General features: G+C 41.9%; 1 protein-coding gene across 1 annotated transcript in view; it reads right to left on the bottom strand.

The window, feature by feature from the left end:
* The window catches only part of CLNK (cytokine dependent hematopoietic cell linker), a gene marked incomplete at both ends in the record, with an annotated part of 142703 nt that overhangs the window by 89104 nt on the left and 40025 nt on the right, over positions 1 to 13574 (bottom strand). The window contains 2 exons of the mRNA XM_081249704.1: positions 2280 to 2317; positions 11848 to 11876. Coding sequence (XP_081105830.1) covers positions 2280 to 2317; positions 11848 to 11876 — 67 coding nt within the window. The remainder of the gene's footprint in view (positions 1 to 2279; positions 2318 to 11847; positions 11877 to 13574) is intronic.

Genomic DNA, 13574 nt, shown 5'->3' with positions numbered 1-13574 from the left:
AGTTCTTGGATGGGAAACCAGGTGAGATTGGTCTGCTTAGCGTTAACATGGATCCAAGATGGAGTCATCCTATCCTACATCTAAACTGTGAGTCCACTTTATGACCTTGGGGAGGTTACTTAACCTCCCTTACTTCAGTCTGTAAATTGGAGAAGGCTAAAGTTACCTTATTTGGTTGCAGTCAGAGATTAATTGAGCAAATTGTATATGAAGATTCTACTCTGGTGTCTGCCCATGACAGGAGCTCAGGACATGCTAGATCCCTTCTGTCTAGTTGACGTGCTGAGTATCAGTGGAGCTGAGTGCCCATGAAAAAGCAAAGATGCTGGGAGTGCACTCCAGGGTTTTTCACAATTGACCTGGCAAAGCGGGGGAGGTGACTGGGCTGTTCTCCTCCAGAACTGCACACAGAAGTGAGTTCTGAGCTGAAGCACCAGTATTTGACTCCTTTGGGATTTGACAGATAGACATTTTTGCAAGGACATCATTTTTATACTATTATGGCAACCAAGACTCTTCAGAGCACAGTCTCTTTGGGAAAGCCTTGGACCTGCTGGAAGAACTGGAGATGTGAGACAGAGCCCATCTTTAGTCCTGTCACCTTGCTAGACTTCATGGGGGCAGGGCACAAAGGAACAGCAACCACCACTTCAGGTCTGAAGAGAATCTACATCAGACCCTCAGAATCTTGCCCCCAGGACCAAATATAAATATTTTGGTTTATTTTTTCCAGAAAGAGAAAGGGACAGAGTTTTATTTTAAATATAATGCATTACATCTATTTATCTATTAACCTATCTAGTATCTGTCTACTCTCACTATCAGGGTTCTTACTAAAAGCTCAGTATATATAAGCCTTATACTTTATAAAATATTTTGTGATTGACTGATTGATTCATCGTGTGTATGTGTGTGTGAGTGTGTGTCCTGGGATGAAGAGCCATAGCTTTAATTTAATTAAAAAAAACTTATTTATTTATTTATTATTATTTTGGGCTGTATTGGGTCTTTGTTGCTGCGTGTGGGCTTTCTCTAGTTGCGGTGAGCAGGGGCTACTCTTTGTTGTGGTGTGCGGGCTTATTGCAGTGGCTTCTCTTGTTGCGGAGCACAGGCTCTAGGCGCGTGGGCTTCAGTAGTTGTGGCATGTGGGCTCAGTAGTTGTGGCTCGTGGGCTCTAGAGTGCAGCAGGCTCAGTAGTTGTGGTGCACAGACTTAGTTGCTCCAAGGCATGTGGGATCTTCCCAAACCAGGGCTCGAACCCATGTCCCTTGCATTGGCAGGTGGATTCTTAACCACTGCACCACCAGAGAAATCCAAATTCTTAAAGTAGTCTTTCAAATAGTAAAGAATCAATGATTTTACAGGTCAATCCTGTCTATCTATCTATCTATCATATATTTATCATCTATCTATCTCTATCATTTCTATCTATCCCATTTATCATCTATAGATAGGTTAGTTAAAAGTACTCAAATTATGTAAATTATAATTTAACAATTACATTATTTATAGTATTAGATATCTGATTTCATGTTATAAATTTAAAATTTTCTTGTCATTCAACTTCTTTGTAAATATTATTAATGACTTCATAATATGAATATATCATAATACATTCAATGATTCTTCTATTATTGAATATTTAGCATGATCCTAGTGTGTTGCCATTTAAAATATATTATAAAATATAGATGAGTATTTAAATATTAATCCAAATTTTAGCTTAATTCTTTAAATTCCCAACCATAGAATTACGGGGCCTAAGAAAATGGACATTTTTATATTTGTTATTTAATATTATGAAATTGCTTTCCAAAGAGTTTCTTGCAATTTAAAATTTCACCATGAGTTTTAGGAAGTGATTTTCTCATCACACACTTGCCAGCACCATGTGTTGGTATTTTCACCTTTTTCAATCTTCACAATGGCCATTGTGAGTTAATTTTTGTCTTTATTGTATAGTTGAGGAATGGAAATATAATGTTTTTCTCTTTCTCTATATTAATGCCTCAATATTTATTTATTTTTCCAGTTTTACTGAGAAATAATTGACATACATCACTGTATAAGTTTAAGACATACAGCATGATGATTTGATTTACATATATTGTAGGAATACAGTTTTCTACGCAAGAACTGAAATGCAGTTTTCTCTGCCAGGGAATTATGCCATTTGGAAAAGTTTAATTGTTTTAAATTCACTAAGTACCTTGAAAAAAGCCACTTACTTTGTAAATATCAAACACTGACAAAATAGGTAAGGAAAGCAGCTGACTTACGCCGTCAAGAAGAGGCTCATTAATAGTCTGGTACTGGCCTGCCAACAAAAAGAGACCAAAACGTTATTGCAAAACACTGGGAAGACTGAGCCCTTGTTTTTCTCCAGAAATCTTGTGCTCATTTCAATTAATTTTTCTTGACTGTAATTGCTCAAAATGAAGTGCACATTTCCATGCTTCTCATTCTATCAGCTGCTCTTACATAACAGGGGCAATGGAAAAGGAGGAAAGAGAATCAAATCCCAACTAAGAAGCCTTTCCACAGCAAGCTAGCCTTCTCACTGGAAGAGAAACAATGTTAGAAAGAACGCCGCCCCCCAATCAGTAGCACCCAAAGTAATGACTCAGCAACATCTCAGCCAATGACCACATGTGTTTTCCCCTTGCCCTCTGGCACACGTTGCACTTGCAATAATGTGTCCACACATTGTCTTCTTGAACAGACTCTACATATTTTAAGAGTAGGGGCCATATCTACTTATTCATCTATCCCTGGCTTGAGGTGCAGGGCCCTATTGACCAAATGAATTCTTGACAGGCGTTTGTTGAATAAATCTTGTTCAGCAGATGTTTCTCAACACTCAACTTCCTCCCTTGGACTTGTTCTATGAAAGATGGCCAGAAGGTCATCTAGTGTACTCAGTGCTCGATGTTTTACATTTTACCCTCAGATTATGCAAAACCACCAAAGAATTGCTCACATGACCTGCAGGTTTTTTTCCTTCCTCATACACTTAATTTTCCTAAATTGCAGTATAATTTCATGCTGTTAGTCTGAATTTAGGAACACTGTAGGCAGAAAATGTTCTTATCGTGTTCTCTTTATTAGCACATATGCGAGAAGTTTCTAGTAGGTCTCAGGACCAGAAGCTGCACACTTCTTTGCTTTGATTTAATGGAAAACATCAATCCTAGAAGAGATCACATTTCCCTTCCTCCTTTAGCTGTTAAGACTCTCAGGGAAAATTTCTAGCCTGCGTCCAAATAGTGCAGAGGACCATGGTATGATGTGTATTTCTACCTTTTGGTCTGGCTTCATCACGTTCTTAAACTTTTGTGCTTTCACCCTGAATTCTCTTCCCATACCAAAATACAAAATTAATCGCTGTGAATTTGTGCCAGCATGCCAAAGTCTCCTGTAGGGTATAATGTATAAATTAATGAAACTTTGGCTCAGTGGAAACACAGTTCTATGGAATTTGCCTAGGACCAGTGCATGGGGGAAGTGTTAAGCCAGAGCTAATCTCCTGAGAAAATGAGCCAGGAGGAGGAGTATCCTGTCTGCACCTGCCACCAGTTACATTCTATTCTGGTGGTAGGACCAGCAGCAAACACTAACCCGGGGCACTAATAACATCTCCCTGTCCCAGTACAATTACACCCATAGTGAGATCCCTGGCAGAGAAACCTACAGGTTTTCCAGCCCTTTAGCAATTTGTACTCTCTCATGAATTGAGTTAAATTAATAATGTCACCCATTAAACACCAGCTGGCCTGGGAGGCACAAATGAGCATAGACTTACTGGGGATCTGCTCTGGCACTTGTGATCTAGGAAAGCAGCTCCACTCTCTAATTCAGAGTTCAATATCATTTCATTTTAGGATATTGGTTTCATTGAATATAGTCATTATACCCACATTCTCATGGAGAGCTGTGGGGATCTCTTCTTTCAGCAGCATTGCAATCTGAGACCCTCCTGGATTCCCCAAATATGCTACGTGCCACTTCTGGGTCTTCGCTTGTGTTGATTCCACCTGGAGTCCCTGCCTCCTCCATTTTGTTTTCCAAAATGCTCGGTAAACTTTGAGATCCTCCTGGGGCTTCCCTTTCTGACCACTACAGGTCACTGTAATCTCACTGAATCAGTTAGATCCGTCATTTTCTGTTTTACTCACCGTTACGCAAATAAAAAGAAGCAGCGCCGATTACTTCTTTGTTGTTTAAGTCCACTACCCTCCTATAGGGAAGGAATTATATTTTATCTCGATCTCCCTCAGTACCTACCTGTGTTATGAACAATGCAGAGTCTTGGAAATGTAATTTTAAAAGCATAGTTTTAAAACAGTAAATCAGCACATGTCATTCAGGGCCCATGAAACATAGTCCAGATTCCCTGCCGTTGCTCCCAGAGGCCAGCACAGCTGGCCGCCTGCCCTGTCTCTGATCTCATCTCTTTCTAGTTTCTTCCTCCTCTGAGCTCTAACCGTATCAGCCTCTTTTTAAGTTTATCTAGTACAGGTACCTCAGAGATGTCGCATGTGTCCCTTAGTCCAGAAAGTTCTCTCCTCAGCTCTGCCCAGGCCTGGATACTTTTCATCCATCATACTGTGTCTTAAATGTCATCTCCTCTGGAGGAGCCTCCCTGACTACCAATCTCAGCTAAAAATTAAGGAGCACCCTCCAGCCCCGGTCATCACTAGCTCAGGCGCCTGGCAGTGGTGAGAATGCTGTGTGCTCACCAAACCCCCTTTCCTCTTCCTGTGGGCGCTTGGCTGGCGCACAATTCCTGGCGTCCCTTGCACTGGGAGGTCTTGGCATGGAGCTATGGACGCTGGCATGAGACAAGTGTGATGGATTCCACTCCAGGCCAGCCCGCTTGACTCTCCACCTCTCATTCCTGCCTCAGTGGCTGGCCAGAGACAGAGGACCCCAAGGCCCTCAGGGATAATGGAAGCCACTGGGTAAAAGGAGAGTGAATCCCAAATGAATGTTTGGAAAAAGACCTCCTTCAGTTTACATTGGATTGTGATGTGAGCAAGAAATAAACATTTGTTTTATTAAACTACTAACATTTGTAGTTTATGCATTATAGATGTTTGTCCTCCTTGATTAATACACCCTGCTCGGCTTCTCCTTAGCATGTAAGAACAAAGCAAGCCAACGAATATATCACACAGTTACAGACGGTGGTGCCTGTCTCCCCCGAGGCAGTGGTGAGATTCCAGGCTCTTGATCATTCCTGCAACCCTGTGTATGGTAAGTGACAATAAATGAACAGTCAGCTGTGGGAACACCCAGAACTTGGAACCAGCGACAGAACTTTCAGTAGAACCTGATCCCCTCCCTTGCTGAGTGAACTTGAGATTGGCGCTCCTTCTTGCTGGGCCCAGATCCTCACCATAGTAACCGTCCCCCAAATTCTTCCCAGTCTTTGAGTCTTCCTGGAACTGAAGGATAGATTGGCTTCTCAGAGAGAGCCGTTTTTTAGAAAGATGAGGGAAGCTGCTTAGCAGCTTTCCACATCACCATCTTGGAAGAGTGATGGTGATGCTGGGACAGTGGAGGGTCCCTCATCACCCTCTGGAACCAAACAGCCACAGAGGACAACTGATTTCTGCGTGACCCGCAAGGAAACACCTTTTTACAAAAGGCAGCATTTCCCTAACAGTTATTTTTAAGAGGGAAGTGAAGATGAATATGTGTCATGTAAAGCTCAGGGGGTTTCCTGACTGGCAGAAGCAATTACCCCAGACTTTAGTCATGAACATGGACACCTCATGCCTGCAGAGGTGTGACAAAGGTGTACGACCAATGCCCATCAAATTTAGGTCCCCTGAACATTGGCATCTTGGATGCTTTATAAAAAAGGAAGAAAGCAAACTTGGGTCCCAGAACAAATCAATTGCATTTTACACAAGCTCCTATGGTGATATTTATTCTGGTCTCAGAAGTCTGAGAATTAGTAACATAGAAGCTCCCACTCTTGTCCAGTGGAAGGTGAGCCATGTGAGTTAAATAAAGTGAGGAAGAGAGACTCTCAGGCTATTTTCACTTATAAACACTTCCATGAACTTAAGCCCCTGGAGGTGCAAGGCTGGTGCCTTGTCTACGTCCCCATTTAGTACTTTTAAAGGGGCAGGGTAGCTGGCTGAGCACACAAGTGCTATTACCATGGGATAGGCATGAGTGAAGAAAATCCCGAACTAGTCCCATGAAGAGAATATGCTTCCCTGGTGTGAGAAGGAGGGTAGAAGTAGGAAGCCTGCAGAGTTCTAGAACTTTCTGTTTCTCTAGGAAGTGAAATGAGTTAACAGGCCTTTCAGATGATTGTATTTCTAAACCAGACAGGTTCCCCAAGCAAAACCAGCTTCTGCTTTCATTTCAGTCATGAAACTTCAGAGGGAGAGGCACAGGGGGAGAGAGGAATGGTGAGGGTTAGGGTTGCTTCCAATTCCAGAGGCTGCCAGCTGGACTTATAAATATGTAGAAAAAAGCAAGAGGCCAGTGAATCCCAACTTCCCGTCACTAAGTACTCCAGAGCAGAGACCATTGTGTCTCCCCATATCGATTTTCCCTTGCTTCTCTGTACTAGAACTCCTCCTGGTTGGCTGGGTACATGGCCACCTTGAGTAAGTCCTTACTACCTGTCCTAATCTTCATCTGGGCATGAGTTCAAGTTTTGGTTGATGGAAGAGGTGGAAAATCAACTCACCATTTCCAGGAAGCTTTCTAGAGGGAAATTATTGTGCACGATTCATTCCGTCTTCTCCTTCCCTTCCTCCCTCCTGCAGCCCAGAGCGCAGACATCACTATTTTAGGTGATGGTATGGAGGCCAACTAGAGGCAGGGAGGGATGCAGGAGGCGCAGGGCCTCTGAGGACCCTGAGGAGAAGAGCTGCCAAACAGCCTTGGACTGCTTGCCTCTGGACTTGACTTACATAAAAAAAATATACATAAACATTTGTCATGTTTCAGCCCCACGATTTCTTTTTTAAAGTGTCTTGCAGCCTTAATTTTTTTTTTTTTTAATCAGCCTTGGTGCTCACCAATAATATAGCAGAGACTCTGATCAAAGGCATGGACACATGTTTCACAGAAGCTGAATGAGAAGTTCTGGGTTCAAATCCTGCCTGTTTCACTTTCTGGCCAGGCAAGCTTGTAAGCCTGGTGGGAATAAGAGTATCTACCCCAAATAGCTGTTGAAAAGTGTAAATAAATAACTCCTTGGCTCAGTGCACCACTAAGGAATTGCTGTGTTCTGTGTTTCATGTCTTTTCAAGCTCAACTTCATGGCCAAATTTTTTTTCACTCAATCCAGATCTTTAGATCTTCAGATCTATATTAGGAACTTGTTCATTATTTAGTGCCCATTTTCAAAGTATGTGCCTTTTCCAACATTCAACTCTGTTGACAAGCACCAGTCAGTTCTTCAGAAGTGTTCTTCAAGCTGAGGTCCCTTCTAGCCGTGAAGCTCTGGGATTCAATAACTGAGAAAACCGAGGCTGACAATATTTGGTGCCTAACTTAACATGTGTGCTATGATGGATCTGAGATCTACACTACTGGTGTCTTTACAAGTTCCCTAACTTCACCTGGGCTTCATTTAGCTGATCTATACAGCAAGAGTAATAAAATCTGTACCTTACAACTAAATTAGATAAGTTTATAAAATGTCTGGCACAAAGTAGAGACTCCATATATGTTAGTTTCTTTTCATTTTCTCTCATTCACAGGACCTAGGGCTTGCTGGTATCATGAGAGAACCAGTATACAAACTCTGAGCTCCACACTTACAGCCCTTGGTTCTTTCCTCTACAAGATGCTGCCTTTCTCCATTTTTATCTTTTAAAAACTTGGAAGTATTTGGGGATGGAGGGCATCGGCCTGATCTTCCTCTCACTATGGTGAGGAGTAGGATAGTTTCCACTCTTTACCCTGGCAGGTCCCAAACTTTAGAACATCTTCAGCTTGGCATCAATCCATGGTTATAGGGAAAGGCAGGAAGGAACTTGCCTAGAGTTACATTCACTGTCTCTGAGTAAAGGATTATGATGTGCAATAAGCCTTGACTATGACTTGTATAGTCAAGGGGAGCAGAGAAGGAAAAGGGAAGAAAAGAGGGAAGTAGGAAGGGAAAGAAAGAGACAGAAATAGAGATATAGAATATATATACACACATATAATATATGTATGTTATATATCTATTATATATTTATTGAATTTGTCATCTATCATCTATCTGTCTGTCTATCTATCTACCTACCTACCTACCAGCTCAGTCATCTAGCACTTCTGGGAATTTTGGTTTTATTCACTGAACCACAGTCTCTTGATCTGAAGATTATGAACTGTGAATTCCAAGTCACAAATAGTCTAAACTCAGAGTTACATGGGAAACATGTATTGGGAGTTGGGAGAACAGGCTTAATGTTCTCACTAGATGGCTCTTGGAAATTCACTTCCCTTTTCTAGTTCTTAGTTTCCTCATCTGTAAAGCACAGTTTTAGAATCTCAGACTAGTTGAGTCCCCAGAAATTTTCATTTTTATTTCCTTTTTTAAAAGCTTGTGGCCAAAGCTGGTTAGAGTGTCTGTCACATTAAGAAACTACCACAGTTGGTTGAATGAATGGATGGATGGATGAATGAATGGTGATAGTTAAGGCAGCTGCCTCTTGGTGGAGACAGCTTTGATAGTTTCCATCCACCTATCTATATATGTTTTTGCTTCAGCCAGTGATTCTCAAAAGACTGTCCTAGAACTACCTGAATTAGAATTATCATGTTAAAGGTAAGGATTCTCTGGTGTCACTATAGCTCTACCAAAGCATAAACCCTGGTGTGGGCTTGATGATACGCATTTTTCACTGCTGTCATTCTGATACATGATGAATTGTGAAGACATTGTAAATCCTTAGGCATAGCAACCTTAGATGATTTGAGTACTGGCTTGTGCTTATAAGAACTGTGTGGACACCTTTTCCCTGCAATTCAACTGTTAACATTTCAATTTGTTTCTGTTCACCAATTTCCCCAACATCTTGGAGAGAACCAGCCTCTGATAAATTAACACAGGTACTGAATTATCTAGAAATGGCCAGAAGGAGGCACTGGATGCTCACATATTCCATACCCGCCTTTCCTCTCTCCAGTCCTAAAATTTGTATTAATTTTTCTTTTAGAAGTGGGAAAACCCAACGTTTAAGATTGATTTCCTGGGCTTCCCTGGTGGCACAGTGGTTGAGAATCCATCTGCTAATGCAGGGAACATGGGTTCGAGCCCTAGTCCAGGAAGATCCCACATGCTGCAGAGCAATGAAGCCCATGTGCCACAACTGCTGAGTCTGCACTCTAGAGCCCACGAGCCACAACTACTGAGCCCATGCGCCGCAACTACTGAAGCCTGCACGCCTAGAGCCTGTGCTCCACAACAAGAGAAGCCACAGCAATGAGAAGCCCGTGCACCGCAATGAAGAGTAGCCCCCACTTGCTGCAACTAGAGAAAGCCAGTGTGCTGCAACAAAGACCCAACACAGCCAAAAATAAATAAATAAAATAAATAAGTTTAAAAAAAAAGAGATTGATTTCCTTAGGAAAAAACAAAACAAAACAAGTGTTCCTGGACAAAATGAAATTTCTTGTCTGTCTGAGTCAACCAATATACATCTTTATCAGTTTTTATTGTGTGTGGTAACTTAAGACAGAAAGCCTCACTTTCTAAAGAGGGCTATCCTCTCAATTTCATTCTTTATTAAGTGGAAGGAGAAAATCTCCCGAGTTTACTTTATGGAAAAACATGACCCTGTTCTCTATATATCAACTTCATAGAAGATGTTGGTATTGACAGATTGTCCAAGTTTGAATATATGTCTGTCTTCTCCAGGCCTAGAGATTTTTTTTTTTTTGATAGGTTGTTTTTAGTATACAAAAAAAATGCTGCTGTAGCAAAATTATAAGATACAGGTAAGCAAAAAAGAGGAGAATAAAAATCACTATAATGTCCCCATACCAAGATAACCACTATAAATATTTGATTACAGAAAATCACTAACAACACATACACACATGATATAATCTACGTATATACGATCAAAATGTATGCACACTGTTTTCTTGCTGCCCTTTCATATAATAGCATGCTATAACATACACATCATTGGATATGCTTCAACATCATCATTTTTAATGGCTATGTAGTATTCTTTCATCTAGATGCCCTACCACATTTTCAACAAATCCCATGATAAAAAATTGCAAACAACTTTAAAGTATCTGGGAATGTTATAAATAGCACCACCATGAGCAGTCTGTTATGTAAATCATCATGTGCATCTTTAATTATATCAGTTTTATTATAGTGTAGTAGACACTGGCATTGGTGCCTAAGCTTGCATAGGCTGGGGTGGTGTGGTTTGCTAAGTATTTTTGTCAGGCTACAGATCTGAGTGCCTATGGGCAGGTCTGGGCAGCTTTATCTCAATTGACTTTTGGGGGGTTTTGATTTGTTTTCTTTTCCCTCTTTGTGTCTCTAGAATGTTGTTAATGAAATGGAATCCCACCTGTCAGGTTTTTTTTCTACCTTAAGGCAGGTGGAGAAAGAGCCCAAAGGGGGAGGGGTACAGGTCACATTTATAATTCACCAGTCACCGAATCAGGTTAGCAACCTCATTTCCAAGCACCATCCCCTTTAGAATTCTCTACAGTCCCCCCAAGACTTTAAGTGGATGGTAGGAAGGTCTGAGAAGTGACAAGTAGTTGGAGGGGGGGTACTTTTGACCCCAAGGACTCAGTACAATTTGGAAACATCTACCTTGAGAGAATGTAACATTTCTTAGGACCTGAGAAGCTTCAGAAAAACATGTTCTGCAAGAGGGATTAGACCTGGGTGCTCGTTTGTTTCTTATTTATATTCATACTTGCAGCATTGATTTTGCTTTTTCCTCCTTCTCCTTGCTGCTGTGCAAGCCACGCTGGGTGGCTGGGTGCTGCTTATATTCTCCAACATGTGCTATAATGAATCTTGTGAATTGATTTGCTGATGACATCACTCCCTATGCATCTATTGCTTCTTTGCACACTTCCTGTATTTCTCTCTCTCTTTTACTTTTTTTGGCAGTGCCACACAGCTTGTGAGATCCTAATTCCCCCACCAGGGATCGAACCCGGGCCTGTGGCAGTGAAAGCACAGTGTCTTAACCACTAGACTGTCAGGGAGTTTCCTATTTCTCTTTTTTTATGTCTCATTCCAGTCATTATTTCTAGCCACCAGTTTTCTAGTTAGTCCTATGGGACTCTCCTTGATATAATAATACTCCAAGATGAGTATACTTTATTTTACTTTATAAAGTAAGTATATACTTTATTCAAACTTTAATGGCTTCTTACTCTGTGTCTAGTAACAGGAACTAGGCTATGAAAAGAGATGCAGGAGAAGCATAAAATGTGGTTTCTGACCCATTCACTCACTCAACACATATTTTGGGAGGAGCCTATTATGTACAGTTTAGTTGAACAAACACTAATGAGTAGCCACAATACTGGCATTCAGGCAGACTTATACCCATTTCTCAGTTGAAGGAACTCAGGCCCACAGGGATCTGTGCTTTATCCAAGGCTGCACAGCTAAGAAATGGGGGGCCAGGATTCCCACGTTGTCTGCTAGCCTCCAAAGCTGTGGATGTCACACACTTCCAGCCTGGGAGCCACCAGAGGGAAAGAACCTAAGTCACCAGTGTCACCTTGAACCAGCCAATAGTTTTATCCAAAGAAAAACAGAAAAGAATGGAAAGAAGAGTAACAGACTCCTGCTAACATTCCCACTGCTTAGGTGTCTGGGGGGCCCTGACTCACCTGTGACACTATGGATTCGAGGCCATGACCTAGGGCAGAAAAGAGAACCAAGGTAAGTGTCAGCTGCAAGCGATTCATCATCCTCCCCAGAGGAGTGGGTAGTCATCAAAGGCAGATCACAAATCAACTTATGGGACACTTCCTTTATGTTTGTGCTGTTCTAGACCTAAAGGAACATCTCATTACAGAGAACATAGAAAATAGAAAAATTCATGGAGAAGAAAATAGCAGTCAATACCACAGGTGATATTTCGGAGTCTCAGGCACATATGTGCATGCGTGTATGAGGATGTCTTCATGCATTTCAATATACAGATGTCTAAAAATAATATAAAAGAATGTATAGGCTCCTGATGTTAAAAATGCATTGTAGATCTTTGTTACTCGAAAACATGGTATTTATCAGCTGTGTGATTTTTGGAGAGGGAAATTAGGTTCTTGCTCATTTTTACAATTGTAAATCATGTGGCAGTGTGTACCCTTGCTGCAACATGATATCATTTTTAATCTGATCTCTGAGTGTTTCAATGGAGAGACTCCATCAAGTGCAACTGCGATGAAGGTGTCTGATAATGATAATGTGGGTCTCCTAGGCCCCTTGTTTCATATCACTCAGGTGTCTTCTGGATGGGTTGAATGAATTTATATTCTTATCTACAGACTGTGAAGTGACCATCTCAACATATCTTACCACCATTAAATCCACGACCATTTAAAACAACATTTCCTACTTGCTACTTGATTCCTATTTTATCTGTTTCACTTCCCTGATGCCTAGTTAGATTAATTATTATTTATTTATTTATTTCAAATAGTTTTGGGACGTTTGCATTTCTTTGGTGGTAAGTTATCTGGGAAGACCAATGAGATCTTCTCCTGGCTGCCACATCCCGCCTTGGACAGTGTGAATTTTTTTTTAAAATGTATTTATTTACTTTTGTCTGTGTTGGGTCTTCGTTTCTGTGCGAGGGCTTTCTCTAGTTGTGGCAAGCGGGGGCCACTCTTCATCGCGGTGCGCAGGCCTCTCACTATCACGGCCTCTCTTGCTGTGGAACGCAGGTTCCAGACGTGCAGGCTCAGTAGTTTTGGCTCACGGGCCTAGTTGCTCCATGTGGGATCCTCCCCGACCAGGGCTCGAACCCGTGTCCCTTGCATTAGCAGGCAGGTTCTCAATCACTGCGCCACCAGGGAAGTCCTGGATAGTGTGATTTTGAAAGCACATTTCCCCTAGATTTGGGGCAATGATCTGAAAAGCCCTGGGGCAATGGAAAGCTCGGAAGGATGCGGCTTCTGTGAGCTTACTTATTTGTGCCTTTAATAATCCCTTTGCATGGCACCTATCCTCTGAGGCTCTCAGAGTGCGTCACAGGAGCAATTAATTGAGCATCACCACACACGCCGGTGTAAATATTTATGAGGTCTCATTGGTGGCTGCAACACCGGGCACAGTATAGTTAAACTAGGAGGGAATAGTCACCAGGAGACCACAGCCCGAGTCCCACTTCCAGCTCAGACTGTTGCTCTCTGCTCACCACGTTCATACTCAAAATGATTCTGTTGGGTAGCTCTCCCTGTCCCAACTTTATAGACGAGGAAACGGAGGACTCAGAGGGCTCCAAGACTTGCTCAGTCCCATGGGAAGCAAGAGAATTGCCACCAGCCTGTTGGACCCTCAGATCCTTGTTGCCTCCTGGGGCCCTTGCCTGCAGGCAGTGGAGAGTCATGCT

This window comes from Mesoplodon bidens (assembly GCF_964165515.1).
Source record: "Mesoplodon bidens genome assembly, chromosome: 1".
Classification (NCBI taxonomy): Eukaryota; Metazoa; Chordata; class Mammalia; order Artiodactyla; family Ziphiidae; genus Mesoplodon; species Mesoplodon bidens.
This window is presented reverse-complemented; position numbering and strand designations above follow the sequence as displayed.